General features: G+C 35.4%; 1 protein-coding gene across 4 annotated transcripts in view; it reads left to right on the forward strand.

The window, feature by feature from the left end:
• PRDM1 (PR/SET domain 1) overlaps window positions 1-27,336 on the forward strand; it is a 116,652-nt gene that overhangs the window by 85,055 nt on the left and 4,261 nt on the right. For 3 of the 4 annotated variants that reach the window (XM_087882609.1, XM_087882610.1, XM_034409089.3), the window contains 4 exons: window positions 5,212-5,463; window positions 14,676-14,795; window positions 18,728-18,977; window positions 25,809-26,866. In XM_087882609.1, the coding sequence (XP_087738735.1) occupies window positions 5,278-5,463; window positions 14,676-14,795; window positions 18,728-18,977; window positions 25,809-26,866 (1,614 nt within the window). In that variant the 5' untranslated portion in view covers window positions 5,212-5,277. Of the gene's footprint in view, window positions 1-3,612; window positions 3,751-5,211; window positions 5,464-14,675; window positions 14,796-18,727; window positions 18,978-25,808; window positions 26,867-27,336 lie in introns of those variants that run through there. The other variant, XM_034409088.3, reaches the window with a different exon arrangement.

Below are 27,336 nucleotides of genomic sequence, written 5' to 3' on the forward strand. Positions count from 1 at the left end.
AGCCCTCAGGCAAAGTAGATTGTGATCTATTCCATGGACTGATTAATTTCATTTATTTAGAGGGCTTATGTCTTGCTCCATCAAACTAATGCATTATCTGAAAGAGTAGTCCCAACCATCAAGGCTTGATGGAATAACTAAGTTTTCACTATTTTTTTTTTCAAAACTAGAAAGAAGCCATTTGAATATCCTCCTATTCTAGAAGAGGAGAGCTGCAGCTGAAAAGATCTGTTTCCATGTCCCATGTAGATGGCAGTCTCTAATTGAGGAGAGGCATTGAGGGCCTGGCTGCTGCCAAAATGTAGCAAATAGGTATTGTTAGGGGAAAAATTTGAGTTACTAGGTCTTGTTTTACTTTTCCAATGTGCAGACAGTTTACAATTGATTATTATTGTATTACTGTTTTTTAACCTTTTTATGTACCTTACTTGGAGTTGCTTTCTCAATTAAGGCAGTAGGCAAATGGAATAATTTTTATTTAATTATGCTGTTTTTCATAGTATCCAATATTGCTAAGGGAAAGCTAGCCCTGATTAGAATACTTAATTGCCTCTGCAATGTGTCATGCAGTTCTTAAAGTCACCATGTCCTTTTTTTCAGAAAAAGGCCTTGTAAGATTTGCCCTTTTCCCTGTATTTGTCATGATTTGAAACTTTCCCTGCCATTTGGGCTTACCCAGCTGTTTGAGATCATATCCTTCTGACATTATAAGTATATTCAGAGACAATTTCTTAATCTTTTTCAAGTTTCATTACAGTGCTGACGTATCTTTTACTGATCTCATTTTTTGGAATCCATCCTGCAAATTCTAAATTAAGCATCGACACACAGATTAATGGCAACCCATTCTTATTTTTACTTGCTTATTTACCCTACACCAAGATATACCCAAAGAGAAAGAGGAAGAACCCAGTTCAGCTGAAGGAAGTAGTAAGAGGCAAAGAAAAGCTGAAGTAAAATTATAAGCACAGTTGCAGTTCCATGATTTTCACTAAGTGACTGCTTTATTTAACAACCAAATTGCCAGAACCATTTGTGGTTGCTGAATGAAGAATATCTGTATACTCTTTAATATATTCTGTATAATAAAGTGAGTCAGGTTATTCATGTTAAAAGGAGCATGTGTGGGTTGGGAAACATAGCTATTTCCTACACCAAAGCAGTTTCAGATTATACTGTTCCATTGGGATCTATAATGCTTCCATGGGAAATCATATTGGCCACACATGATCCATACCTGTTAGAGAGCAGTATGCAGAAATAGCCCTCTTGCTTGTGGTGTTCCACAAGATTAGAATCAAATAACCACATCGACCATTATATTTATTATGGTAATATGGAAAAAAGATTATCTGTAGCTTCTGTTTGGTTTATCCAGTTTTCACACATCCACAGAGTTTGGAGTATAGTAGTCCTCGACTTACGACCACAATTGAGCCCCAAATTTATGTTGCTAAGTGAGAGATTTGTTAAGTGAGTTTTGCCCTACTTTATGACTTTTCTTGCCACATTTGTTAACTGAATCACTGAAGTTGTGAAGTTAGTAATACGTTTGTTAAGTGAATCTGGTTTCACTTAAATCTGGTTGACTTTGCTTGTCAGAAGTTTGCAAAAGGTCATCACATGATACCACGGCAACTATCATAAATATGAATCAGTTGTCAAGCATCCAAATATAAATCACATGACCATGGGGATGCTGCAATGGTCAAAAGTGTGAAAAATGATCATAAGTCACTTTTCAGTGCTGTTATAACTTCGAACGGTCACTAAATGAACTGTTGAAGTGTTGATATGACGACTACTTGTAGTTACAGGAAGGTAGTAAGGCGCAAGTTATCTTATATATAGAAGCCACAGTTTTATATTTCGATACAAAACACTGAGTTAGTAGCAATCTTCTGATGTATCATCAATTATCAAAATCAAGGCGGCTATATTCTTTTATTTTGAATGTTTGTTTTGATTGCATATTCTATAATTTGCATAATTTCTGTAAATTCTTTTGTTGACTTATCAAGTACTTGTCTGATACTATGTCTTAGTAATGCCCAGTGATCTGTGAATATATGATTAGAATAGGTCAGAGGTCTTTACATAAATAAATACTACTCTCTGGCTGGGATATTCTGGGAGTTGAAGTCCGCCAGGCTTAAAGTTGCCAAGGTTGGAGACCCCTGATCTAGACAAACAAATAATCCCGCCCATCTTCAGAACTTCAAGGACTTCAAGAAATCTGCCGTATGGCCTGTATGCTAGAACAAAATCAGAGATTGGTTCCCTGAATAATAAAAATCCTCACATATACACTCGCTTGTATTTTTAAAACAAGTCAAAACAGGTTCCTTCCTACGCAAGAGGAAAGGCAGAGAAAAATAAACATGTCTGAAGATGCGAGGTAAAAAGGAAAAGTAGGAGACTTGTCCTTTGTTGAACCGGCTTGGTATTTTTGATACTATGTGTGACTGTGCATAGAGCTATGCGACCTCACAATTGTTGTGAGCTGAAGGATTCCACATTGAAGGGCCAGGACCACTAAAGGAAGTTATGAATCTGGTTTGTTTGGTAATGAGAAATAGGAATGCGAGGTTTAATGTACTTCATAATAGACAAACAGGACATTGTATGCCATCATCACAGGATGTCCTTCCTTCAAGGCAGCACATTAATATGGAAAGAAGGAAAAGAAATGGCAAGAACACATGCCTGTGTAATTATTACACACAAACACTTATTTCATTAGTGACACGCTCTTTAAGTGATTGTGTCTATTACAAATTTTAATAATGCAGATTTTCTTTCTGGACTACGTTAGCATTTGAACTACTCTCTACAAAAACACCTGCAGGGCAATGCTGTGTTGTTTCTTCTTTAACTGATGCTATTTTAAAATAGTACAAAGGTAAGGCTGCAGCCCTGTGCTCACTTTCCCCTGAGTAAAAGTTCTATTAATCTTAATAAGGGATGTTAAAAAAGAAGAGGGGGCTATGTATGTAAAATTTGTATAAAATTTGGGTGTTGTTTTTAATTTAAAAGCTTATAACAGATCAAATTGCATAACAGCAAAAAAATTTTGCTCTTTTGTACATCTGTTATAAAATCATCGACAGAAATTTAATTGGGTTTTTGATGTTCCTGGAAAGTTTAAGTTTAGAGATAGAAGTAAGGAACAGAGAAATAATGTTCTGTTTTACATCTAATTCTTCATACTGGGTTCCTACACAATGTATAACCACCGTATATTATTTTTCACCATCAAACATTTCCCCTTCCCTTGGAAGATAATTCCAGTGCCACCAGCCTATTAATCAGCTTACGTGTTAATTGGAAAATCTGCATTGCTGTGATTTTCAGAAAGGAAAAATTCCTTCTGACTGACTTGGATAATCAGGTGTAGCCCCACCCCCTTCTCTTGACAGCTCTGAGTGTAAATCAGAAATGACTGGCTCATTGGAAACTTGTAGCAGGGAGGAGAAAGGAAGAGTCTGTTTCGCTGGTAGAGACTGAAACAGTCAGCCCTCCAGTCTTTCAAAGAAGTTAAAGCCTAAGAACAGCAGCACCTGTGACAGGGAGAGAAAACTCGTGAGCAAGAGGCCAGCCCAAGCAACAAGAGTTAAATCTCGAGGCATGAGTCAGTCTTACTTCCACGGGCTAAGTGGAAGGCAGAGAAAATGTTTACTCTTTAGATATGTGTGAGACTTACCTGAAACGCCAGGCTGCCAGCTGGAAGTATTTGTGGACTGTACCTTGGTAAGCAACTTTTTTTCAGATCGCTTGAGAGGGTTTTTTGAATGATACCTAGCGAGAAGCACGGTGACAATGGCAAGTGTTTTTTTTTCTTGAAAGTGCTCTTTCTAAGGTGCCTTAAAGTTCAAGGGATCTTTGTTTTTATGATGATTAATTATTTCACTGCTACTAGCAACTGTCAGTTGAGTTTCACTATTACTTCGCTCTCCTAGCGTGTAAAGTGTGAAGCTTTTTTAAATACGGTGCTAGAGTCTCTGGAATCGGTCCTATCAGCATTTATCTGAAGAACTATTAAATTTGCCAGAGTTGAATTCTGTGAGAAAATATAGAATGAAGCAGGTTTTGGGTTTTTTTGCCTTTTTCAAAATATTTCTTTGAATTGGGAATATGACCTACTTAATCTCAGTCCAGAGGATTAGTAGTATAATTCTGGAGCTTCACGTTTTTCTTATGGAAAAGCTATAGTCTAATTCATTGTCTTTTTACTTGGGGGAAACAGAATGGTAAGTTAACTTGCTTTTACTATGCAAATTAGTTTGCTACTTCTACTATAGGGATAGTTGTAAAGCTAAATGTTACAATTGAATTATTATAAACCTGTAATGATATATTCTATAATAGTGCTACTCTCCTGTGTTTAAAGTGTGATACTTTTTAAAAGAATAACAGACAAATAATACTTTGTGCAATAATAATATTCAAACATTGTAAGATAGCCTTTTATATTGTACCTGTACCATAGATGTGGAACTAAGATGAAGGGCAATATCTTGCCTCTGAATTTTGTGACTGTGTAGCCACTATTTGAAATAGAAGCATTTTGGTCCATCTTTTAAGCCATGAATTTTTTTCAGCATAGTTCAGTTTTGTTTTACAGACTTTTTGGAATATGTAAGAATATGCTAATCAAGTAGTATTTCTAGTTACTTTGGATTGTTTCTGGAGTGATAGCGACAGGATGCAGCCTTCTTCAGCTTTCTACACCAGAGGATAAGAGGAAGTCAATACAGGGTAGGGAGGGGGGATGTTGTTTTTAAAAGTTGTTCATATGTTGGAAGTTGTGGGAAAGTTCAGTCTTCCTCATTTGGAAAAAGCAAGCCAGGTTCCGCTCTTCCAGCCTGCACTTTCCATTTTTAGCTCTTTTAGACGCAGACAGCAGTTCCTTCCTTTTCCTTTCCTTGTTTATGACACTTTCTTAGTGCAGTTTTCCAACAAGCTGTGTTGTGCACAGATTTTTGGCTTTCTGATAATAAAGAAACAAGTCTGAAAGAGATGTGGATGGTTTCTCTTTTCCCTCCACTAGCTTTAGCTATTGAACATAGTGTGTCAAGGAAGTCAGCCCCAAAGTGCAACTTTTAGCTGTCCTGCTCATGTCCTCAGTGTTTTCCCAGATAACCATTTAGATCTATTTGCCAGCAGTACTAAAAAGAGAATGACAAATGTGTATATATATATATTTTCCAGGCTGCCGCACAGTGTAGCCCATATATTGTGAATTCCAAGAGACAGAGCAAAGGGACAATATTGATAATGAAAATGGACATGAAGGATGCTGATATGACTCTATGGACAGAAGCTGAATTTGAAGACAAGTGTACCTACATTGTAAATGATCATCCGACAGAACCCAGCTCTGCAGAAGGTTGCACCATAACTCAGGCCGAATCATCTTTGCCAAGGAACTTGATTTTCAAATATGCAGGAAATTGCAAAGAGGTAAGAACAAGTTTACCAGGAATGATCACAACAACCCGAAATGCCCTTTTGATTTCTGTTTGTTTTTGAAATAGGCATTATCAATTTTTCTTTTCTTGAAGCACAGAAAAGGCTTGAAGAAATGTCTCCCTTTTAATATCATTGTATCATTCCTATTTTACTGCATCAAAAAGTACAAACACTTCCTGACCTGTATTTCTATGTATCCTACATGTGCTGATGTATATATGGAATTTGCGTGTAAGATGTGGTTTAACAGACTAGCGACAATTCCAGACTTGTATCCCTGACCAGTTTAGAATGAGTTGTTTTGCATAGTCGTAAAACACATACATCTGTAAAATACAGGATATACATTGCTTATAAGTGACCCTTTTGTTCTGAAACAATAAAATTATGTCAGATCAGTGAAATCATTTAAATACCCTGTGTTTAAATGACTTGTTTATCTAGGACAGGAACTTTTTTGGTAGCTGGACATACAGGTATATTTTAGTCCATGTCTCTGGAGTGGGTGCATTCTTTGTTGTTGTTTCAGAAGGGCAGAGAAAAAAAATCAGCCTAGATGAGCAATTGGCTGCCTGTTTATTCTTTCATATAGAGTAGCTATTATAGTTAGGCGTGATGTTCAGCTGGCTAATAATGGAAGGGCCAGCCCATCATTTTTTTTGTCCCTCTCCTGTGACTTGTGGTGGAACAGCTATAACCTGTGTTGCTACTGTGGCTAAATAAACTGACCACAGAGCTCAGGGAAGGGTGTACATTCATTCCTTTCTAGTTATTAAAAAGATTCTTCTTAAAACAAACAGCATGGAAACTCTTGTATTCAAAAACAGGATCAGAACCTGAACTGATATAAATTGTAATTTATTAACATTATTCAGAAATTGGGCGGCACCCTAATATCTCTGTGGTTTAATTCTTGGTGCTGCTCTTCTCTTCTCTTCTCTGAACTGAGTGATAAGCTGGAACAACTGAAGTTTTTAGTATTCCCTTTATATATTAGGCCCTTGAGTTAGGTAATAAAATGGTAATTCTTTGACTAATATATTCAGAATTTAACTGATTGGCCTGAAAATCAAATCCATTGTAAAACCCATTTTGTCGTCTTAATCTTCTTGTTTCATTGCAGGCAGTTTTTTTAAAAAAAATACTGCCTTGCTTTTTTTTTTTTTTTTTTAATTTGATTTATATGCCGCCCTTCTCCGGAGACTCAGGGCGGCTTACAATGTGCTAAGCAATGTTTGCTTTAGGCTGGCAAACATTCATACATTTGTGGGTCATTTTTAAACCATTATATTGAATAATAGTTTAGGAAACTACAAAATTTGTAATTGTTTTTCATAAAATGTAATTCCATGGGTCTTTACAGAGGAGGTTAGTGCTAGACAATATCTTTAACTTTTTTTCATTCTAGTTTCCTTAGCTATCTAAAAAATAGAGAGAAATTGCACTACTGTACTCAGTCCCACGTACCATTTAAGATACAATATCTGTATGTTGTTCATAATATGCTGACTCAGATTTAGCTGGCTTTGTAATTATTATATCAGCTCTGTGGTCAATTTGGCAGAATATCAGGTTAATTGTTATTAGAGTTTATGAATAATTTGGTGGCAGAGGAGAGAGAACCAGAGTGCAGAACCCAAATATCTTCGTGTTCTAGATCTTGAACCATTTACACCCATTCACAACACAAATGCAATGAAAATGTATTTATTATCATAGCATATTATGTTCATTGATAAACTTAGTTTTAGGGCATTCTGCAAAATATTGTATGCAAAAAAATAATCTAAAGGAACTGCATCTTATATATATAGGCTTTTGGTTGTAGCTTTTGGCAGACAACGGCCTTGCTATTTTTCAGGGATGGATTACTCAGACATGATCACATACAATGATGCAAGAAGCGAGCTGTTTTTATGGAGAAAAATATGCTTATGAAATGTTAACGCTGTCATTAAGGAACTGTATTTAGGGTAATATTCCTAGAGCCTACAGATACTCCTGTGTTTTGTACGTGCACCTGTGTGTGTCTTGTTTTTGTTTATTTCTCATTGCTTTACTAATCCTGGAACTCCACCTTTTATTGAAATGGAAAGACATGTCATATGGTTGACCTTTGTTGGGGATTACTTTATGGAGCTGTTTTTCATTGAATGGTTTCCATTAGTAAGCGTATGGGCATCTTAAAGCAACTTTAATTTTTAATGTTCAAAGGCTCATGAATTAATTAGGGCATCTTTCAGAAACTTCACAATATTATTTATCTGGACATTCGTGATGTAGTATTTTCTATTTTTTTCGGTGTGGACAAGTAGATTTTTTTTTTTTGATGGACACTCCTTTTAATTAAAATTCTCAAATTAGGCTCCTTTAAAATAATAGGCAATAATTTTAAAAAACCCATCAGATTATTTTTTAAAACCCCTCAAATATCCACATATAAATTGGCACTAGAATACACACTGGCCAGATAGAAAGGTTAGTACCAGGGAAGTGTCCTTTCTAGTGCAGCCAATCACAGCAGAGGAGGCCATGTCAAGCTCCTTTGGTAGGGATCTACAGAAGAATCTCCACTGCAGACTTTAATTTCTATATAGGCTTGTGGGAAGGAAAATGTGCTTTTATGATAGCCTAGTCTCCGCTTTTTTAGAGATTACAGATCAAAAACTTTTGATTTCGGAAAATAATATTTTTAAAAGGGTGGTTGTGTTCTATAGGACTGATTCCAGGAAGTAATCTAGATGCTGTATTTTTATACTGACTGGTACTTAGAACCACAAAAGATACTGCTCTTTATTAGCTGCGCTTGAAGAGAATTATACTTTGACATTTATTGGTTTGCTCTTTTAGAATTAAGCCACCTTTCCAGCCAATAAGAAAATTATGGTAGTTCAAAGAAAAATCAAACTAAACATTTAACCAAATTGTATACTAACCCAGTAAATAGATATTTATCACTTAAATATCTTGCAAACATTGTTGCTATGTTCATGTAAGAAGGAAGCAACAGGCAAACATTATCTCTCACTCCACCCTTTTAAAAAAGAATAAATTATAGGATGTAAACCCTCTTCAGTGCACTATTCTCCCAGTGTTGTTGAAAACAAAAGAAATTGGATATTGTTCCAGACAAAAGCTTAAGTGAACAAGACATCAAGGAAGTAGAGAAGTGGAGGTTAAGCTAACTAAGCATTTCTAATAATTATTTCCCATGGACATCAATCCAGGTTCAGTTTGTTTTTTATTCATTATTACTTCAAAAGTTGTGGGTGCTCCATCACTGAAGGCTTTTAAGAAGAGACTGGTCAGCCACTTGTCTGGAATGGTACAGGTCTCCTGCTTGAACAGAGGTTAACCTAGAAGACCTCCAAGGTCCCTTCCAACTCTGTTATTCGGTTGTTATTATTATTTGATTAAGTTATATGTGCTAGTGATATCAGTGCCCATTAAAATAAATAATAGCTTGTATCTTTTATCTACATTCAGCCTGTGCCTTATGAAGGGTCACTTTAATAAGTTAATAATAAAGATTAGAAATAGATATAGAGTACTGGTACTTACATAAAATCTGCATGGGCTGTATCAAGTGACAAATAGAATGTTACATGGAAAAGGTGCTGATGCCCAGAAAGAATCAAAAGAAGTGGCTTCTATATACAGATAAAACATGAAAGGGGAAATATATTTCAATAAAAATGTTTATATAAGTGATCCAGTGGCTCAGTTCCAACAATTGGTGAGCTTTTTTTAAAAAAAGAGTTTCCTTTTAATTTATTTTTATTTAATTCAGGAAAGCTATTAGCCTGTTCAGGATATTACTAATGTTCAGGAGAATTGCCGTGTTTGCCTGAAAATAAGACCTTGTCTTATATTTTTCTGAACCCTGAAATAAGCGCTTGGCCTTATTGCCATGTGCTCAAAAGCCCAATTGGGCTTATTATCAGGGGAAGTCTTATTTTGGGGGAAACAGGGTAATAGGACTAAATTCCCACTGTCAAATTCTAGCATGCATTCCTATGAAGAAAAACAAAGTTGCTTCCATCAGAAGCAGCTGATTGTAAAACAATTAACAGGGTTCAGCCCAAAATCTGAAGTTTAAGGAACACACCAGAGTAGCATAATATAGAAACAATTCTGTAACTTTATACCTAAAGCACTAGTAACACATTGCAATTGTATTTTAATGAATAAGAATGTATTGTAATACTTGTAATCTTGCTTTTTTTTTTTTAATAATGTAGAAAGAGACACTTTCCTGTGTCTTGTTTTCCAACAGTTCGTTTTCAGTAGGCCAATTTCAGGATTTTATATGAACAAGAAGTAGAAGGGTCTTATCCTTCAGTGGCACATGACTATACTTTATATTTCATAAGTAATATCCATATACTAATAGCAGAACTAGTAATGTTGTGAATTAAATACTTTCTATAATTGTTACAACTTGGGGGGGGAGTCTGTCTAACAATTGTATTTATCTTAGCACCTTTCCTATTCAGTTTTCTGAAGAAACTTTCCTATTCCTTTCCTATTTTTAAAGCATTACATTCCTTTGTCATCACAGTTTCTTTGTCAAGGATGTTTTTTTACTGTTCAGAAGTTCTGCTGCCATTCCCATTAGTTAGTGGAGAATTTGTAGTGTTGGGACAGCATTATTCCAAAGCAGATGTGCTTAAGGACACCTAGTGGACAAATCTGAAACATCACTTTGTGTCTTTCAAAATTCAACAAGGCTTAATTTACATTCCTTTTTGATTTGTAGTTGTATTTTTTAAAGTTGTGTATATTTTAATATTATGGTCATTTTTAAAAAATGCTATGTTACCAGTTCATAATGATACATCTTCTTTATGAAAGTATAATGAAACTCTATTTCTTTGTTTGTGGCTCAAAGCTGGATTTCTATAGAGTTTCTCCGTAATATATCACATTATCTGGGGACATTATAGTTAAATCCTGAAAATATAACTTTTGTGCAACCATTCTACAATAAATAATTATTGGTAACTTAGCTTAGTATCTCATTCACACATTCAGAAAATTAATATGCTCTTTAGAATAAATGTAAACGTAACTAACACTAAGAAAATAGCCACTAAGATCCTTTCTATGGAAGATATTAATTCAACAAAGGCTAGTTATATGTATGGGGAAGCCTAAACAACTGCAATTCCGGTGCATATATTCTCAACCCTGATTGCACTTATCTTTTCCTCCTCAAAGAATGTGATTCTTCCAGTGTATCCAATGCTTGATAATAGCTGTAATTTATTCAGGATGATACTTCATGCATCTAAGGAGGTGTATATGAAAACTTTGGCATCCATTTATTTTTTAAGGTGCCAGAAGGCTATGTTTTGTTTTTCTGATACAGACTAATATGGCAGTTTTTACAGAAATTTAATGTTCCAACAAAGACTTGAAAGTTGTTAATTATAATGGACAATAGCAAGCAGCATGTGCCAGTTTTGCTCTCTCATTCTCCCCTTTTCTCTTCTAATAGTAACTTGCAAACTGTAAAACTTTCATGCAGTGTTTAAAAAATACCTGGGAACTCTGTGTAATTTTTCTTAACCATTATCTGAATATGAAACTTAGCCAAATGAAATCACAGGAATTAACAAATATTATGCTACAGCTTGATTAAATATTGCAAACATTCCCCTCTGTTGTTTGCATCCCTTATATCATTAAACAAACCCATCTCACTCCCCTTCCACATTTACCCAGCCCATCCATACACAGACACACACACACACACACACACACACTTAATGAGGATATCTAATATATCATACTAAATTCTTTCTAAAGACCTTGCTCAAAATATTGTTTGGGCATGCTTTGAATTATTGTACAAAAATCCCCCAATTGTTTTCATTTGACAAATGCCAAATCATAATGATTATTAGACTCTTTGAAAACTTCAACATATGTTTAAATTAAAATGTAAGGGAGAGTGCATCTCTTATAACTATGAAAAGCAAAAACAGCCAAACTTCAGTATAATCCAGATACTGGCTATAAACTTCTCTTGAAACTGTAACAGAATGTAAATTAAGTCAGATGGGGGAAAGCCAGAAGAACATCTGCCTTTTTCACCTCTATGAAAAATGCTTAAGAGTGGTAAAAATAAACACTGCCATTAGGCATGTCCCTATTTGTTTCTACTTGTTTTTAAAAGATACACAACTGGTTTGAATTTGTTAAAGTTTAGGGGGAAATGTCAAGAATTGCTTCAGAGTCATCAAAAAAATTCATACCAAGCCAAATCTTAGGTATTTGTGCTACTACTTTGTCAGTATTTTTTTCTTCCTCTTGCAGATTTAACCTAGTTTAGCATCCATTCCTTTATGCTACAAATAATACTGGAAATTGTAGTTTTCTGTGAAGTTTCAACACATTAGAAAACTGCAACTCCTAGGAATCTTTGAGAGTAGTCATGGAAAGCTTTATTTGGTATAGTATGGGATTTCAAACTTTTTCACGCTGTGGAACCTACTGTTTTCTAAAAAAAAAAAAAAATCCTGCAAACTGGTCAAGAGATGAAGCTGTAGTGATGAGAAAATTGGCTGTGTTCAACCTTTTTTCTCTCTTAGTCTCTAGAATCTTATACTAGATAGAGCATTTAATTTTCATTATTTCAGTACTGAGAAACTGCTCTATTCAGGACTGACAAAATTTGATCGAATCAGAAGTGTTCATTGTAGATCCCACTAGCAGATACCATGTTTCCCCAAAAATAAGACCTTGTCTTATATTTTTTTGAACCCTGAAATAAGTGCTTGGCCTTATTGCCGTGTGCTCAAAAGCCCAACTGGGCTTATTATCAGGGGATGTCTTATTTTGGGGAAAACAGGGTACATTTTTAAAAATCTTCTGGATAGTACATAGATGGAATGCTAATATGCGTTTCTTCTAAAAGATGGACAGCAAAAATCAGATGTTTATAATATAATAATAACTTTATTGTTATTGTACGTGTACACACAGTATACCCATACAACAAAATTCACTTAACGCCCAAAGACCAGGTCCAACACACATAATAATCCCCAACACACCCCCACCCACCACAAATTCCCTACCCCTAAAGCATCCAAACAGCCACAGAACAGACCAAGTAATGCTGTCCAACAGCTTACTTATAATGATGGGAATAAAAGTAAAATCTCACTCATAGCCTAACTTGAATCAATAATCCTTCCCCTCTTAAATGCAAGTAATATTATACTAGATATTAATGAAGTTCTACAATATACTGTATATAAACTCGAGAAAAGGAAGGAGGTACTGTGGTGTTTTGATTTAATGATTACCCTTATTTTCAAAGTTAAGTGCAATGGATCCATAATGCAGTTATATCCTTTTATTATTTTATTAGGTATAATGAAACTAGTCAATAGTGTGAGAATAACATGACTCATTAGCTTGAACATGAATGTTTACTAAGTCTGTGGAACAAACGATTTCTTTTCATCCCCCACTTTCCATTTAAGTTACAGACATCAGTTTCAAAAAGTCCTTATTCATGGTTCCTGGTTTACAAAGTTACTCTTCTGTTTATATAATATTCAAAGCAAATTAAAATTTAGCGGACTTAGTGGAGGAGGCAAGAGGAAGGGAGGAAATCCCCAGTATGTAACGAGATACTCAAATAGTCCATGATATAATTAGTGGCAAAGAGGAACTTGTACAGCCAATATATTTTACACTGTAAAGCTGTGGGTCCTTGGTTAAATCCACAAGAAGCATATGAGAGATTTTATAAGTGGTTGTCCCTTAATAAGTACTGTTTCAGATTATAACATACAACTGTCTCCCTGAGTAGGATAATAAAATACAATGATTCTAATGTAAGCTAGTAAGGTACAAATAGTCTCAACTTACAAGCATCCATTTAGCAACCATTCGAAGTCACCACAGCACTGAAAAAAAGTGACTTACACATTCAAGACTATCACCGCATCCCCACAGTCACATGATCAGAATTTGGATGCTTGGCATGTATTTATGACAGCTGCAGCAACATGGGGTCATGCGAACACCCTTTGCAACCCAGCAAGTAAAGTCAATGGGGGGAGCAGGATTCATTTAATGACTGCATGCTTCACTTAACAACTGAATTTTGACCAGATGACTGTGGGGATGCTGCAACAGTTGTAAGTGTGAAAAACATTCATAAGTCATTTTTTTCAGTGCTACTGTTACTTCGAGCAATCACTAAATGGATGGTTGTAAGTTGAGGACAACCTCTACAAGCCTAACTGTAAATTTATTGTTCCCAAAATGTGGCTTTCATAATATGTGTATTCCTGCCCAACTCCTCTGGAAGCCCCTCTCCAAATGCCATGTGCTGTCCACATTTATCTGGCCAATTGCATGAAGGTTCTCCCCCTCCCTGAAGTCAGGACACAACATCGTAATTCCAAGCAGTCATTAAGCAAGAACTAGAACTCACGGTTTCTCAGTTTCTAGCCCCGTGATAGCGAACCTGTGGCAAGCGAACCTATGGTGGCACTCAGAGCCCTCTCTGCTGGCATGTGCACCATCGCCCCAGGTCAGATCTCTGTGGCGTTTCTTTTGTGAGCTTCTGTTTCCCTGCAAACGACAAAACAGAAGCTCACAAAAGAAAAAGATCTCACCTCTTGCTGTGCTGCCGGTGTTGGGATGCCCCACCTCCCACTGGCCAGCTGGTCTTCGGGTCTCTGTGCGCGTGCATGTCCCTGCATGTCCACACATTTGCGTGCGTGCACTCACCTTTCAGTTTGGGCATATACGTGCGCAGTTTGGGCACTCAGTGCCTAAAAGGTTTGCCATCACTGTTCTAAGCTGCTGGACCAAACTGGCTTTATGGTGCATTTTTCAAAGTGAATTTATTGTAATGTGATATGAATTACAACTAAATTAAATCCTATACAGCTATATCTAAATATTTCCACAAAAACAGAGCAAGTTAAATATTATGAATATTATTCATATTTTAAGTACTTCGTTCTACAACAATAAGTGTCAAGTCATTGCTGAAATGTGTTATTCTAAATACAGAAGAAGGGAACATATGTGGTTCATAGTAAGACAGTGAATAGGCAAACAATATGTATAATTGCTTTTTGAATCACAGTATTTTATACCAGTGTATTGTTTTAAACTATGCATTTTTCAATGCATTTATTCTTAACATAATTCAACTCCTTTTCTTTCAGGTTATTGGAGTTATTAGCAAAGATATTATCCCCAAAGGAACACGCTTTGGACCATTGGTTGGTGAAATCTATACCAGTGACAGCGTTCCTAAGGATGCAAATAGAAAATATTTCTGGAGGGTAAGCAAGGAAAATAACTTTATATAAAGTATTACAAAATATTAACGGTGTTATAGGTGCAGGGGTGAAATGATCCCGGTTCGGATTGGTTCAGCCGAACCAGTAGCGATGGCGGCTGGTAGTTTGGAGAACTGGTAGCGATGGTGATGCGAGGCTCCACCCACCCGCCCAGTCATTGTTACTTCCTGGTTTTAACCAGGAAGTAACTAGTTTTTTACCCTCTGCGCATGCGCAGAAGGGTTTGCGCATGCGGAGAGGGTCCGTGCGGCATGTGCACTTCTGAATCGGTTGGAAAGGTAAGTAGATTTCACCCCTGTATAGGTGAAACAAATATTGTCATTATTTGAACTGCATGAGCTAAATTGATGAATTAGTATAGTCCTATTTATTAATCATGTGGCTATAGTCCCATTCTTAGGAGAATAGAACATTTGCATCTTGGTTACTCCGATCCACCAACTTTCAGGAGGAAAGATTAAAATTGGGATACATATTAGAGAGCAGTTTCTCTCAGACATCCTCCTCTAAAATGTGATGGTTGCTGCCAAAATCAGGATATTAATTTCACAAATGTGATACTATTCCTTTTGCTCACAGGATGGAGGGAATTTAAGATAAATACTTAAATTAGCGCTTATAGTAACTGAGTTACTACAGTGTTAACTAACAAAATGAAGAGAACAAATCTTTTTGATTAGTTATTTTATAAGGCAAGTATGTGAAAAAGATTTTTTTTAAAAAAAAAAAACTAGGTTGTTGATATTATGAGTATTTTTGCTAGTTGATCGTTTTTTGCTGAATCCTGTATGTCTTATGCATACCTTGTACCATAATAAAACTTAGGCAAGATGAAATCTCACAGCTTCAATTCTTCATTTGAGAAACAAAAGTGATTCTTCCCATATGGTTGCTGTAAGAGAATACACAATTAATATGATATAGGATTTTGTTTTTTTCTAATGCTATGCTAATTAGAGATCCAGTTTGGTCTAGTGGTCAAGGCACCAGGCTAGAAACTAAGAGACCATGCATCCTACTCCCACCTTACCACCATCCAATAATTTAAGCTAAATAAATTTCTTGCACCCTAATCCTGAAGTATCAATATTGGATGAGATAAAATGAACTAATTTTGTCATAAAGTATGAGATTTGGAAGGAAGAAGACTTTGTTACTTGGACATGATACATTGTATCATTGACTTTTTCTTCCCCAATTTCAATTATATCTTAATCCCTTATATAGAGAGGAATACTGTGTTCATTATTTATTTACACCCTGCCTTTATTAATTTTTGATAAATCAAGGCAGGGAACATACCTAATACACCTCCTAGTTTCTAGCCTAGTACCTTAACCACTAGACCAAACTGGATATCTAATTAGCATAGCACTAGGGGAAAAAATCCTTTATGATATTAATTGTGTGTTCTCTTACAGCAACCATATGGGAAGAATCAATTTTGTTTCTCAAATGAAGAATTGAAGCTGTGAGATTTCATCTTGCCTAAGTTTTATTATGGTACAGGTATGCATAAGATATCTAGCTCAGGATTCAGCAAAAAATGATCAACTGTGGGTGTGCCTCAGTGACTGCTATCTTCATTGCAATATTGCATTACAAAAACAGAATAACAGAGATGGAAGCTTGCAATTTAAGGCCATGTCTTTGCTTTCCTATGTAAGTTATCCATTTGGAAGACAGAGTAGAAACATCTGTTTTGGCCATTTGTTCTCATTCACTTTTAGTTGTTCAATAAGGCAAATGTGTCATCAGTCTAGATATAATTGATTTTCTTAGTCGAATCTTTATATTGATTATTTTTCAAATTCTCATCATGGAAGAAAAATAAACATGTTCCTCTTCAGGTTAATTGTTAGGGAAGAGGACAACCTGGGTCTATATATATCAGATTCCAATTTCTTTGATCCATTTTGGCTGGCAACAATGGACAATTAGTCTGACACATCTGCAGGGAAACAGATTAGGAAAACTTGCAGTTGAGTTTTGCAATTATTCAACTCATGGAAAAGAATTCTGACTACCTAACAGGATGTGACACAGCTAACATCACACACGTTACACACATTACAGTACTTGCATTTTGAAAAATCTTGATAAGTACTGGGGTTGAATCTTCTGATTCACAGTGCCTGGGATTCTTAGAAAAGGTTCTTTCCTCGGTGCCTGAAAACAGCCCTGTAGATGCAAAGGAAACTGGAAGATAATTTCCAGCATGTCATGTGAAAAGACATGTCTGGCAGGAACAGAAATATCTCATTTGGGTTCCCTAAAATTGATACCTTTTAGAAAGAAAAAGAACGAATATGTTGTGCAAGCACCAAGGTGATGTCATTTCTTGTAATTGTGGCAGTATGACTCAGCACATTTTAACCTTGTTTGATTCATGACGATTAGATGAGGCAGCAGAATAAAGTTTTACAGCAGTCTCACGGCACAGCATGTGTGTAGTGATGAAGCATACAATAAATTATGTTAGCTTTGGAATGTGACTGGAAGACCTTTCTTTTAAATTTGAAAAATGAGGTCTTCCCTGTAACGTTGGTGCATATCACTGGAACTCCTGAGTTCCTGGAAGTTTGCAAATCGGAGCTAACAAGCTTTTTTTTTGAGAGAGAGCGAGAGAGAGCATAATTCTTGAGTCTTTGTTCCATCTTTCTCATAACAAAAACACCGCAAAATCTCTCAGGCTTCTTTGATGAGGCCACATGTATTTCCTCAGCCTCAAATGACAGGAAGTAAGAAAGTGATTCTGGTGTTTACTGTGTGTGTTAAAAGGCCGGCTTTGTTGCTACTTTGGTTTTTTTTTTAATGACTTATCAGTATATTCTTACATCAAATAGCATTCAAACAAAAATGCCTGTAAAAGAAGCACACAAAGATTTAGAGCAGTTTTGACATTTTGACATGTACAAACCCAAACTCAAATCCTTTCTTAGCCATGACATTTCAACTGAGTGTCCTTCTGGAAATCACCTGATTAATTTACCTCAGATCTAACAGTTGAGGTAAAAATGAAACCAGAAGTATATACTTGCCATTTGCCCAAAGCCCATGGGAACAAGACAAAAAAGAGTGAAGTATTTCTCAATGGAAATACATAAAACCCTTTTTGGTTCCAGTTAACAACCTTCCCCCCCACCCAGTTGTAACTTTCAAATAATTACTTCAGAGAGCAACAGTTATTCAGTGTATGTCTTAAGTTTCAACAGGAGCTTTCTTTGCTCATTTTTGTAATCTCAGAGACACTTTGAAAAGAAGCATGCCTCAAGTCCCATTATTTGTTCTGCCACCTGCTGTAGAATTAAATTTTCCTAAACATTCTTATTTAAAGAAGAAAACATTTCACTTAACAATTAGATCAGACTTGCCTCCAGATTTCCTTTCAGTTATACACCTACCACCGTATTATAATTCAGTTTACCCCACCCAGTTTTTGTACAAAAGGGTTGCCTTCTAAATATGATCTGGTGCTATTTTAGGACTTGTGGGGGGGTGTATCTGAATAAATTTGGTGTTTCTTAAATCTGTGGTGATGGGAAGTCACAAAGAAAAAGGCAGAAAAGATAAGAAAAATATGCCTTTGCAACAGTGACTCGTAGCATCTCTACAGAGATATCAACTTTAAGTGAATACTTTTTTGACCAGATTTAGGTAGCATTTTAAATTGGAAACATTGAATGATTACAGAGTTTAATTGAAAACTCCACAACAAAACTAAGCAATAATTACAAAAGGATAAAAAAGCATTTAATTTGGACCAAATATTGTTCAGGGTATTTTGTTTCCTATATTTGTGATAATCTTATATATATGGGAAGAGGATTTTTTTAAATAAATAATTTTTTAAACTATCATTAGGGCTTTGTCGTTTCTATATTCCATAAATATATATCCTTCCTTTCCTGTAGATCTATTCTGGTGGTGAATTTCTCCATTTCATTGATGGGTTTAATGAAGAAAAAAGCAATTGGATGCGTTATGTGAATCCGGCCCACTCCGTTCAGGAGCAGAACTTGGCTGCATGTCAGAACGGCATGAACATCTATTTCTATACCATCAAGCCTATTCCTCCTGGCCAGGAGTTGCTTGTCTGGTATTGTCAGGACTTTGCAGATAGATTGCATTATCCTTCCACTGGAGACTTGGTGATGTTGAATAGTAAGTAATTTAGATTTACTCTTTACCTTGTAAAGAAATATCTTTTGTCACTGGAATGTTGATCATAGGTATGAATCATCATATGAATGATGAACCTCGGGGTTCAAATATGATTGCAGGAGAAGACATCTTAAACAGGAAACGTTCTTTTCTTAATTAAAAACAACACAACTCAGCATAACCCCATTTTAGGAGACAAAAATGTAGTTATACTGTAGGCTGAACATCCTGTTATGAGGCTGTTTCAAAGCTTAATCTGAACGTTCACGTACTGTTGTTGAGATTATGTTTATACTAATAACCCTGACCTACCAAGTGGGAAGAGGAAAACCCAACTTCATGATAAAGCCACAGGGAAAAATGAGAAAGAAAAGAATGCCATTCCAAAATCTTAATGGTAGGAATTCAAGTTTCTGGGGAGACTTATATGCATATCATTACAAGACTGGTAGTTTTTCATAATTTTCATGGTTGATTTATTTGCTCAGATAATTCACCTAATGTTTGAAGGAGCTGATATAATTCTTTTATGAAAAAAAACCAGTGCTTTCACTTCACATAATTTTTTTGTAATCTCCTGAATTCACATCCATTTATATTTTTATCTTATTATTGCTTTATATCACAAAATTTTATAAATTGCTGTCTTAACAAAAAAACACCAAATATTTTCAAGTATTAACAAAAAAAAATATTCACCACAATCTGAGGCGAAATGAATTTCACTGAATGTGGTAGGACTTACTGCTGATTAGATATGTATAGGATTGGTTTGTTAATATTTTCAAACTGTGCAGGTAGAATTTGGTTTCAGTGCTGGTTCAATGGAAATACTTTTATTTCCATTATTTAGCAACCATATCACTTAGCAACCAATTTGCCAGTTCCAACTATAGTCTCTAAGTGAGGACTTCCTGTACAAGGAGATACGGGGCTATAGAATAAACTAGGAAATAAAAAATAATCTAGAAGAGTGCAGTGGAACTCACTTCAAGGAAAAAGGAAATATTTGCTTACTTAGGAAGTTGGCACCAATTAAAAATACATTCTTTTTTTTCTTAATGTAGTATAGTAAATAAATGAATATGTATAATGCTGCTCCAACAACCAAAGAAATTGATGATTGAGATTGAAAAACATTATTCTTGGAAATTTTAAAATATGCATGAAAGATGATTTAGACACAAGTAGACCAGAGGTGAAATCCAGCAGGTTCTGACAGGTTCTGGAGAACCGGTAGTGGACATTTTGAGTAGTTCGGAGAACCGGTAGCGGAAATTTTGAGTAGTTCGGAGAACCAGCAAATACCACCTCTGGCTGGCCCCAGAGTGAGGTGGGGTGGGATGGAGATTTTGCAATATCCTTCCCCCAGGAGTAGGGAGGGAATGGAGATTTTGTAGTATCCTTCCCCTGCCATGCCCACCAAGCCATGCCCACAGAACCAGTAGTAAAAAATTTAGATTTCACCACTGAAGTAGACTCTTCCTAAATCATGTTGCTTATCACCTTTGCTCCACACATGTTTTGTCTCTAGTGTAGAAGCTCTATAAACTAATGAAGTGAAGACCTTTTAACTTGTTATATTGATTTTAATTACTTTAAACTGCCCAGGATTATATTTGAGTGAAGATCCATAGAAATGGAATACACACATGCATACATACATACTGTCATATAAAAGAGCATCCTTACTTAAAAGCAGGAAAATGGGCCAGGTATCCAGGTAGCATCTATTTTCAAATAGGGTAATTAGTATATATTTAAGTAAGCTACATTTGGAATCCTGGTTACTTAAAATCCATCCCCAACCTTATGTTTTCATATCATTTTCCCTTCTTATATTATTTCTCCTGTAATTCTCAATTTCTGAGCTACTGTGTCCTAGAAACATAAATACATTACAAGTATATTCTAAAACTACGTCTATCTTTTTGTTTTATAATAATTTGTGCCGAAAAAGGGGTTTCCTAAGCATTCAAATAAAAATAGTTCATCTGTTCATCATGTACTATTTATTGTTTGAAGCTATGAAAAAGTAAGAATCACATAACTGTCCATGATATCGATTTAAATGATTACAAATTCAATAAAGTATCATAGGAATGCATAATATAGCAGGACCCACACATGCAATAAGTCAATTTTAAATGCTAGAGGATGTGAATCAGTCACAGTCTGATTTTTGAGTCTGAGATTCAAAGCAAAAGGTTGAGTTGACATTTTACTTTGAAAAGAATTAATTGATAAATGTATATATAGATATCCGTAAAAGTCAACTAAATATTTTAATTGATTCAACTTGACATGTTACACAGTCCTATTAATTGTGTCCCTAAATAACGAAAAGTTCAGATTCATGTTGAAAACCCCAGGTTCTTTAGTTACTTGCAATTATAAACCTTGTACTTATAAAGCCTTTTATATAAATTTTTGATGTCAAAAACACTGGATTTCTGGCTGCTATAGTAAAAAAAAAAAAAGATGCATGGTTGAGCTTGTCATGTATTCCACAAATAACTAGAGAAAATGATTAGGAGTTTGCTTCATTTTAATTTTGAGAAAAAATTAAAGTGACATGACATTTAGGAAAATAATCACCTAAGTAAAAAGGTACATATAGGTTTTCTTGGTGATAATACAGATGCAGTTTTCTTTGTTATCTTCTGGGATATCTTTTTTTTTCTTTTGACTTCTTGCAGCCCTGAGGTTAATAGGTAATTTGTCATCCAAGTTCAAACCAAGGAGTGCTTAGGTTATGAGGAATCAGCTAAGGTTTGAGCAGAGGAAATATTACAGAGATTTATAATAGTAAGGATGTCAACACTAAATTCTGTAACTTAAAATCTTTTTTTATAAACAGAACTAAAGTGTAACTGATGAAATTGATTAGCAGTAGATTCGGAATAAAAAAGCACATTTCATTATATAACATATAATTAATTTATAGAAATCTCTGGCATAAGATGTGGTTGTCATTAACTTAGACTGATTTTAAAAGGATTTAATATATGTATTAATGGAGGATCAACATATTTGTGAATCTGTCACTTTCTGGGAAGGAACAGCAGAAAATCTTTTCATTCTCATGGCCTAATAAAGATCTTCTCAATAATATGTGACACATTTAGAAATAAAATTTGAACTAATGACATTTTAAATAATAGCTTTCATTCTAGCATCTGTTGGGGGGGGAAGTAGAACTCTGAGGTTCTCTTCTGGCAAAACAGCCATTTTATTTAGAACAAAAATGTGAATCAGCATTATTAAAATTAATCACTCAAAATGTTGATCAGCATTTACTCTGGAAATGACACTATACACCCACAGCTATTTTTGAGGTTTCAGGGGAAAGAATTAAAATGTTTCAGGCAGCTAATAGCATTACAAATTAGAAGGTTTTTGTAACTAGATTTGAGGAGAACATAATTTACTCTTTATTTGTATTTATTTTTTCACTGACCAATGCATGGCTACACTGGCATCAATTTTTGTCATACTATTAGTAATTTATGTCTATATACTATATATGTAGGTTAGTACAAGAAGTTGTCTTTGATTTCTGATGGATATATAGATTGAATTTATTTAGTACATTTTTGCCAAGAAAATGGCATTCACGAATATGACGATTTTAATTCAGTTTCTGTATTTCTAATCACTTGTATTAGAGTTTATGTGCAAGGAGATGCTTGAATGAATTGTAGACTTATTTCCCCCCACAAAAATCAGAACTGGCATATGAATCTGATTTTCCAATCTGCTCACCGTCAAAAGGAGATCAAATAAATTTTGTGAGTCAAAGTTATGTTCAGAGAGATAAAAATCCATATGAGGTCAAATTGAATGTGTAGTCTTTTCTACATGGAATCCATGAAGCAAACTTCTATATTTCAGTCTAAAAAGTATGCAGACTAGGCCAGTTTGAGACCAGTTGTATTTTCCTCAGCTTCCTATGATTTATCAAATAGCATTATCTTTTCTCTTGCCATTAGTATTAGAGCTACAAAAATAACAAGAGTAGAATAAAGTAATATTTAGTAGTTCTCTACTTTATTTTTTTTTCCCCATGCATTTGGTCACTCCTAGTTTTTTGTTTTGAATGAAGTGCCAATCAACTGAAAGAAACTATGAAAAGAAAGGAGCCTCTAGCGAAATGGACTAATGCAGAGAGGGCAGCTTCATGACTTGAAGATATTAGGAATTACAGTTCCTGCCAGCCTCTACCAACATGGCCAATAGATGGGAGAATTCAAGTTCAGAAGAGGTAGAAGCTAGTTTATAACTTTCTAAGAAGTTAGCTGCAATTGCCAAGAAATACATGCCAGGCAGCCAATCCCAAATTCTTACTGAACTGGAAAATATGGCACATTCCTTTAGAATTCTTGTGTGTGATACATTCAAAAAAAGTCTATAATTAAACATTCAAGATAAAAAAAAAGAACCCTAAATTTCTTCTTCAGCAGTTATAGAAAGTTACATGTATATGTAACTGCCCAGGGAGACTTACACAAGTCCAGCACAGCAGCCTTAGGGACCATGTAAAGGGCAACAGAAAAGGGATGCCAGTCATTGAGCAGGTTTCTTCAGTTTCAGTTCCAACAATCAGCATGGTGAAATAGTTGAGGTAATAGGCTAGGAATAAAGAGACACAGGTTCTTCTCTATCCTCAGCCATGGAAGGTCACTGGAAGACTTTGGGCAAGTCACTTTCTCTTCCAGCCTAACATAGCTCACAACATTGCTATTTGAGAAAAAAAAATAGGAGGAAGGCTCCTCTATATGTTACTTTGAGCTCTTGTATAAAAAGTGAGGAAATAAATAAATAAATAAAATATACTCCCTTATATGTTGTTGCAAGACACAATGCACTGGTACAGGTTCTTCCATAACAAAACACCATACTATTTGCTGTGTTCAGGTACTTCTAAGGACAACAATCTTTGGAACAAAAACCAGGAAACTTATAAATGAAGCATCCATTTTGGATCCCAAGACATTCAGAGAATTCTTAAATTGAATGTACTATTGAAGCCAGGGTGTTTCTCCTGGGTTTGATGAAAAAATATTTTTTTAAAAAAAATATGAAACTTTGTTTTTATATGTGGCCATAACAGCAAGTCTTATGTAGGTTCAGAGATGGAAGAATTCACATATAGCCAGCCACAAGGGAAGAATGGATTATGAAATTAATGGAGTTGGCATAGATAGTGAAATTGACTGCTTTGATTAAAGAAAAGACTTTCTACTTTGAAACTTTGAAACCATTCTTGGATTTTTTTTTGTTTGAAACTGAAAGAAATGAAATTTTAACCTTGGGATTTGATGATTAGATTTGTCTATGATGATAGAAGTACTATTTGTTATGGTTTACTCTATTCAAAGGATAATTGATTTTTAGATTTTTATCTGCATCAAAGAAATAATTTTTTTAAATAGTTTTTTCCCTGTTGTTTGCAACTCCAAATCTTGCTTTTTTCTTACTCCTTTTCCTTTCTTTTTAACTCTTTTTTTTCTTTGCTACTTTGTACTTTATACCTTTTTTAATAAAGATATAAATAATTAAATAAATTTTAATAAAATTTGGGAAAATTTTGTGCTAATTGAAAAGGCTTTTATTTTTAGTTTTAATTACAATACCGCATCCTCAGTGTATCTTTTCTTAAAGCTTAAAACTAGAAACCACTTCACACATCATAGCAAAAGCAGGTGTGTATTAAAAATGGTGAATATGAAGAGGCCTACATGTCTTCTTTTCTCACCACATACACACCACAGAAACACTTAAGGGAGCTGGGACCAGTCATCACATCCCTCAGTGTTTCAGCAATATATGTGTGGTAGGAAAAAATTATGTAGCTACCTGACACGACATGTGTGTACCCATATCTTCTGAAGCCACAGTTAAAATAGAGGGACATTAGAAGTAGGGTTGCTATCTTGCTGTGCAAACCCTAACTGGAGAGAAAAAAGAGAATTGCTATTTTCTTTTGATGAATTTATTGAAAATTGTGTTCCTTTTATAATCAAGTCTCATAAACTAACTGGGATGCTGAAAAAGCTTCAGGACTCTCTAGGAGAGTAGCACATTGCCAAAATATTATAATATCCCTACTGAAATGAATCACGCAGAAAAATTATTTATGCAATTGCTAAAAATCAACACTGACTTGATGGTACATAAGTAAGTTATGGTACTTACTTATGGTACTTAAGTTCCAAAAGAAAATGTTTCCTTTGTAGAGAGAACTGTCATGCCATTTCCTGAAAGTTATAATATTGGGGCAGAGGAAAATGCTTCCTTTCTACATTTTGACATGCAATTGAACTGTCTGAATGATGATCAAAAATTAGAATGAAGCTATGTAGATGTCAGGAATCGGAGGCTCATGCTGTTGTCAAAAGAATTTTTGAAAATTTGCTTTTAAATAATATTTGAATCATTTTTAAAGGATACAGGATTTCTGTACTAAAGCATTTAGCCCCATATTAAAGAAAGAGATGATTTGAGTTGAGAGCGAATATAATAGGAAAGTACTGGCAGATTTTCTACAATTTAATATAAGTAGTTAGTGGTTTTATTTCCTTGAGTTGAACCTAGTCCTATTCATTTTCAAAAGCCCAAGACTGATTCTTTTTTTAAGATAGAAGTTAATGTGCAAAGTGTTTTCAAAAGTGTATGGTTGACAAGGTTATCTGTCCTCACTTTGATAAGAGTGTAAAATGAATCCATCAAGTGCCTGTAAATGTCTTGAAATACTCATAAAACAAGCAAGTTCAGAGAGTACCAAGCACCCCACACTCATTGCTTATGTTTTTTTTCCTTGTATTTCAGCACAAAGCCACAATAGGCCAAAGCAACAAACCTGTGACAAAGATGAACTTTTTCAGAAAAATCTTCCTAGAAGAGAACATAGTGTGAAGGAAATCCTAAAAACTGACTCCAATCATCCTAGAGGAAGGGATTTATGCTATAGCCATGTTGCTCCACATACTCAAGAAAAAGACTTAGAGGTCCTAAGGAAAAATTGTAGTCCTGAAAGGAGGCCTTTCTATCCTCGAGCTGTCTATCCCATCCGACCTCACATTCCAGAAGATTACCTGAAGGTTTCCCTAGCTTATGGGATTGATAGACCTAGTTACCTTGCTCACTCACCTATCCAGCCATCTACTACCCCAAGTCCTTCAGCAAGAAGTAGCCCAGACCAAAGTTTAAAAAGTTCAAGCCCTCACAGCAGTCCAGGAGTTACAGTTTCACCCTTAGCTTCTGTGACTCAAGAGCACAGGGACCCTTATCCTTACTTGAATGGACTGTATAACACAGAAGGATTGGGATCGTATTCTGGATATGCCCCCTCAAGCCATCTTTCACAAACCTTTCCCTATCCCAAATTTCTGTTACCATCATATGGCATGAGCATCAACAATTTCAATCTCTTTCCAAGGATGTATCCTTTTTATAGCAGCTTCTTCAGCGGTGGAAACCTTTCTCCTCATATCCTGAACTCATCTACCCTTCCGAGTTCCTTGCCATCCGATGGGAGCCGTCACCTCTTACAGCCGGATCATCCAAGGGACCTTCTGATTCCTGCACACAACAGTGCCTTCTCCATCACAGGAGCTGCTGCCAGCATGAAAGACAAGCCATGTAGCCCCACAAGTGGGTCACCCACTGCAGCCACTGCAGCCACTTCTGAACACATCATGCAACCAAAACCTACCTCGGCAGTATTGGCTGCCACTAGCAGTGAAGAAGCCATAAATCTCATCAAGAGCAAGCGGAATATGACTGGTTATAAAACCCTTCCCTATCCCTTGAAAAAACAGAATGGCAAAATAAAGTATGAATGCAATGTCTGCTCCAAAACCTTTGGCCAGCTTTCCAATCTGAAGGTAAGCTTTTAAAGAGAGACATAATGGCTAGGCAGATTTCTCTGATTACCATTTCCTCAAAAATGACTTTTTAGGAGGGTCTAAAGTGGCTAACATTCTAAAGAGAAATTAGTCCATACATGCTTGCTGATATTATATTTATGGCTGTGGTTTTACATTTTTAAATATTTGAAATTCATTTTTAAAGATTAACAGTTATGCAGTAATCATTTCTTAATTGATTAATTAAAGTGGCTGTAATGCAAAGTGGATTTGACTTGGTCACTTTAATTCTGAAGGTTTCCTGCTGTGAAGTTTTCCTGCTTCACAAAACTGTGAAGTTTTGATAACTGAACTAAGAAAGTGAGTGCATCCAAGATATAAAGTATTGGGTGTGGGGAGAGATGATAATGAGCCATGTAAAAACTAGTGATACCTAATAAGAAAAGTCTAAGAAAGACTACAAAGGAGAATGAATTGTACTAGGACTC

Source organism: Pantherophis guttatus, chromosome 1 (genome assembly GCF_059756535.1).
Source record: "Pantherophis guttatus breed Tessera chromosome 1, ASM5975653v1, whole genome shotgun sequence".
Taxonomy (NCBI): domain Eukaryota; kingdom Metazoa; phylum Chordata; class Lepidosauria; order Squamata; family Colubridae; genus Pantherophis; species Pantherophis guttatus.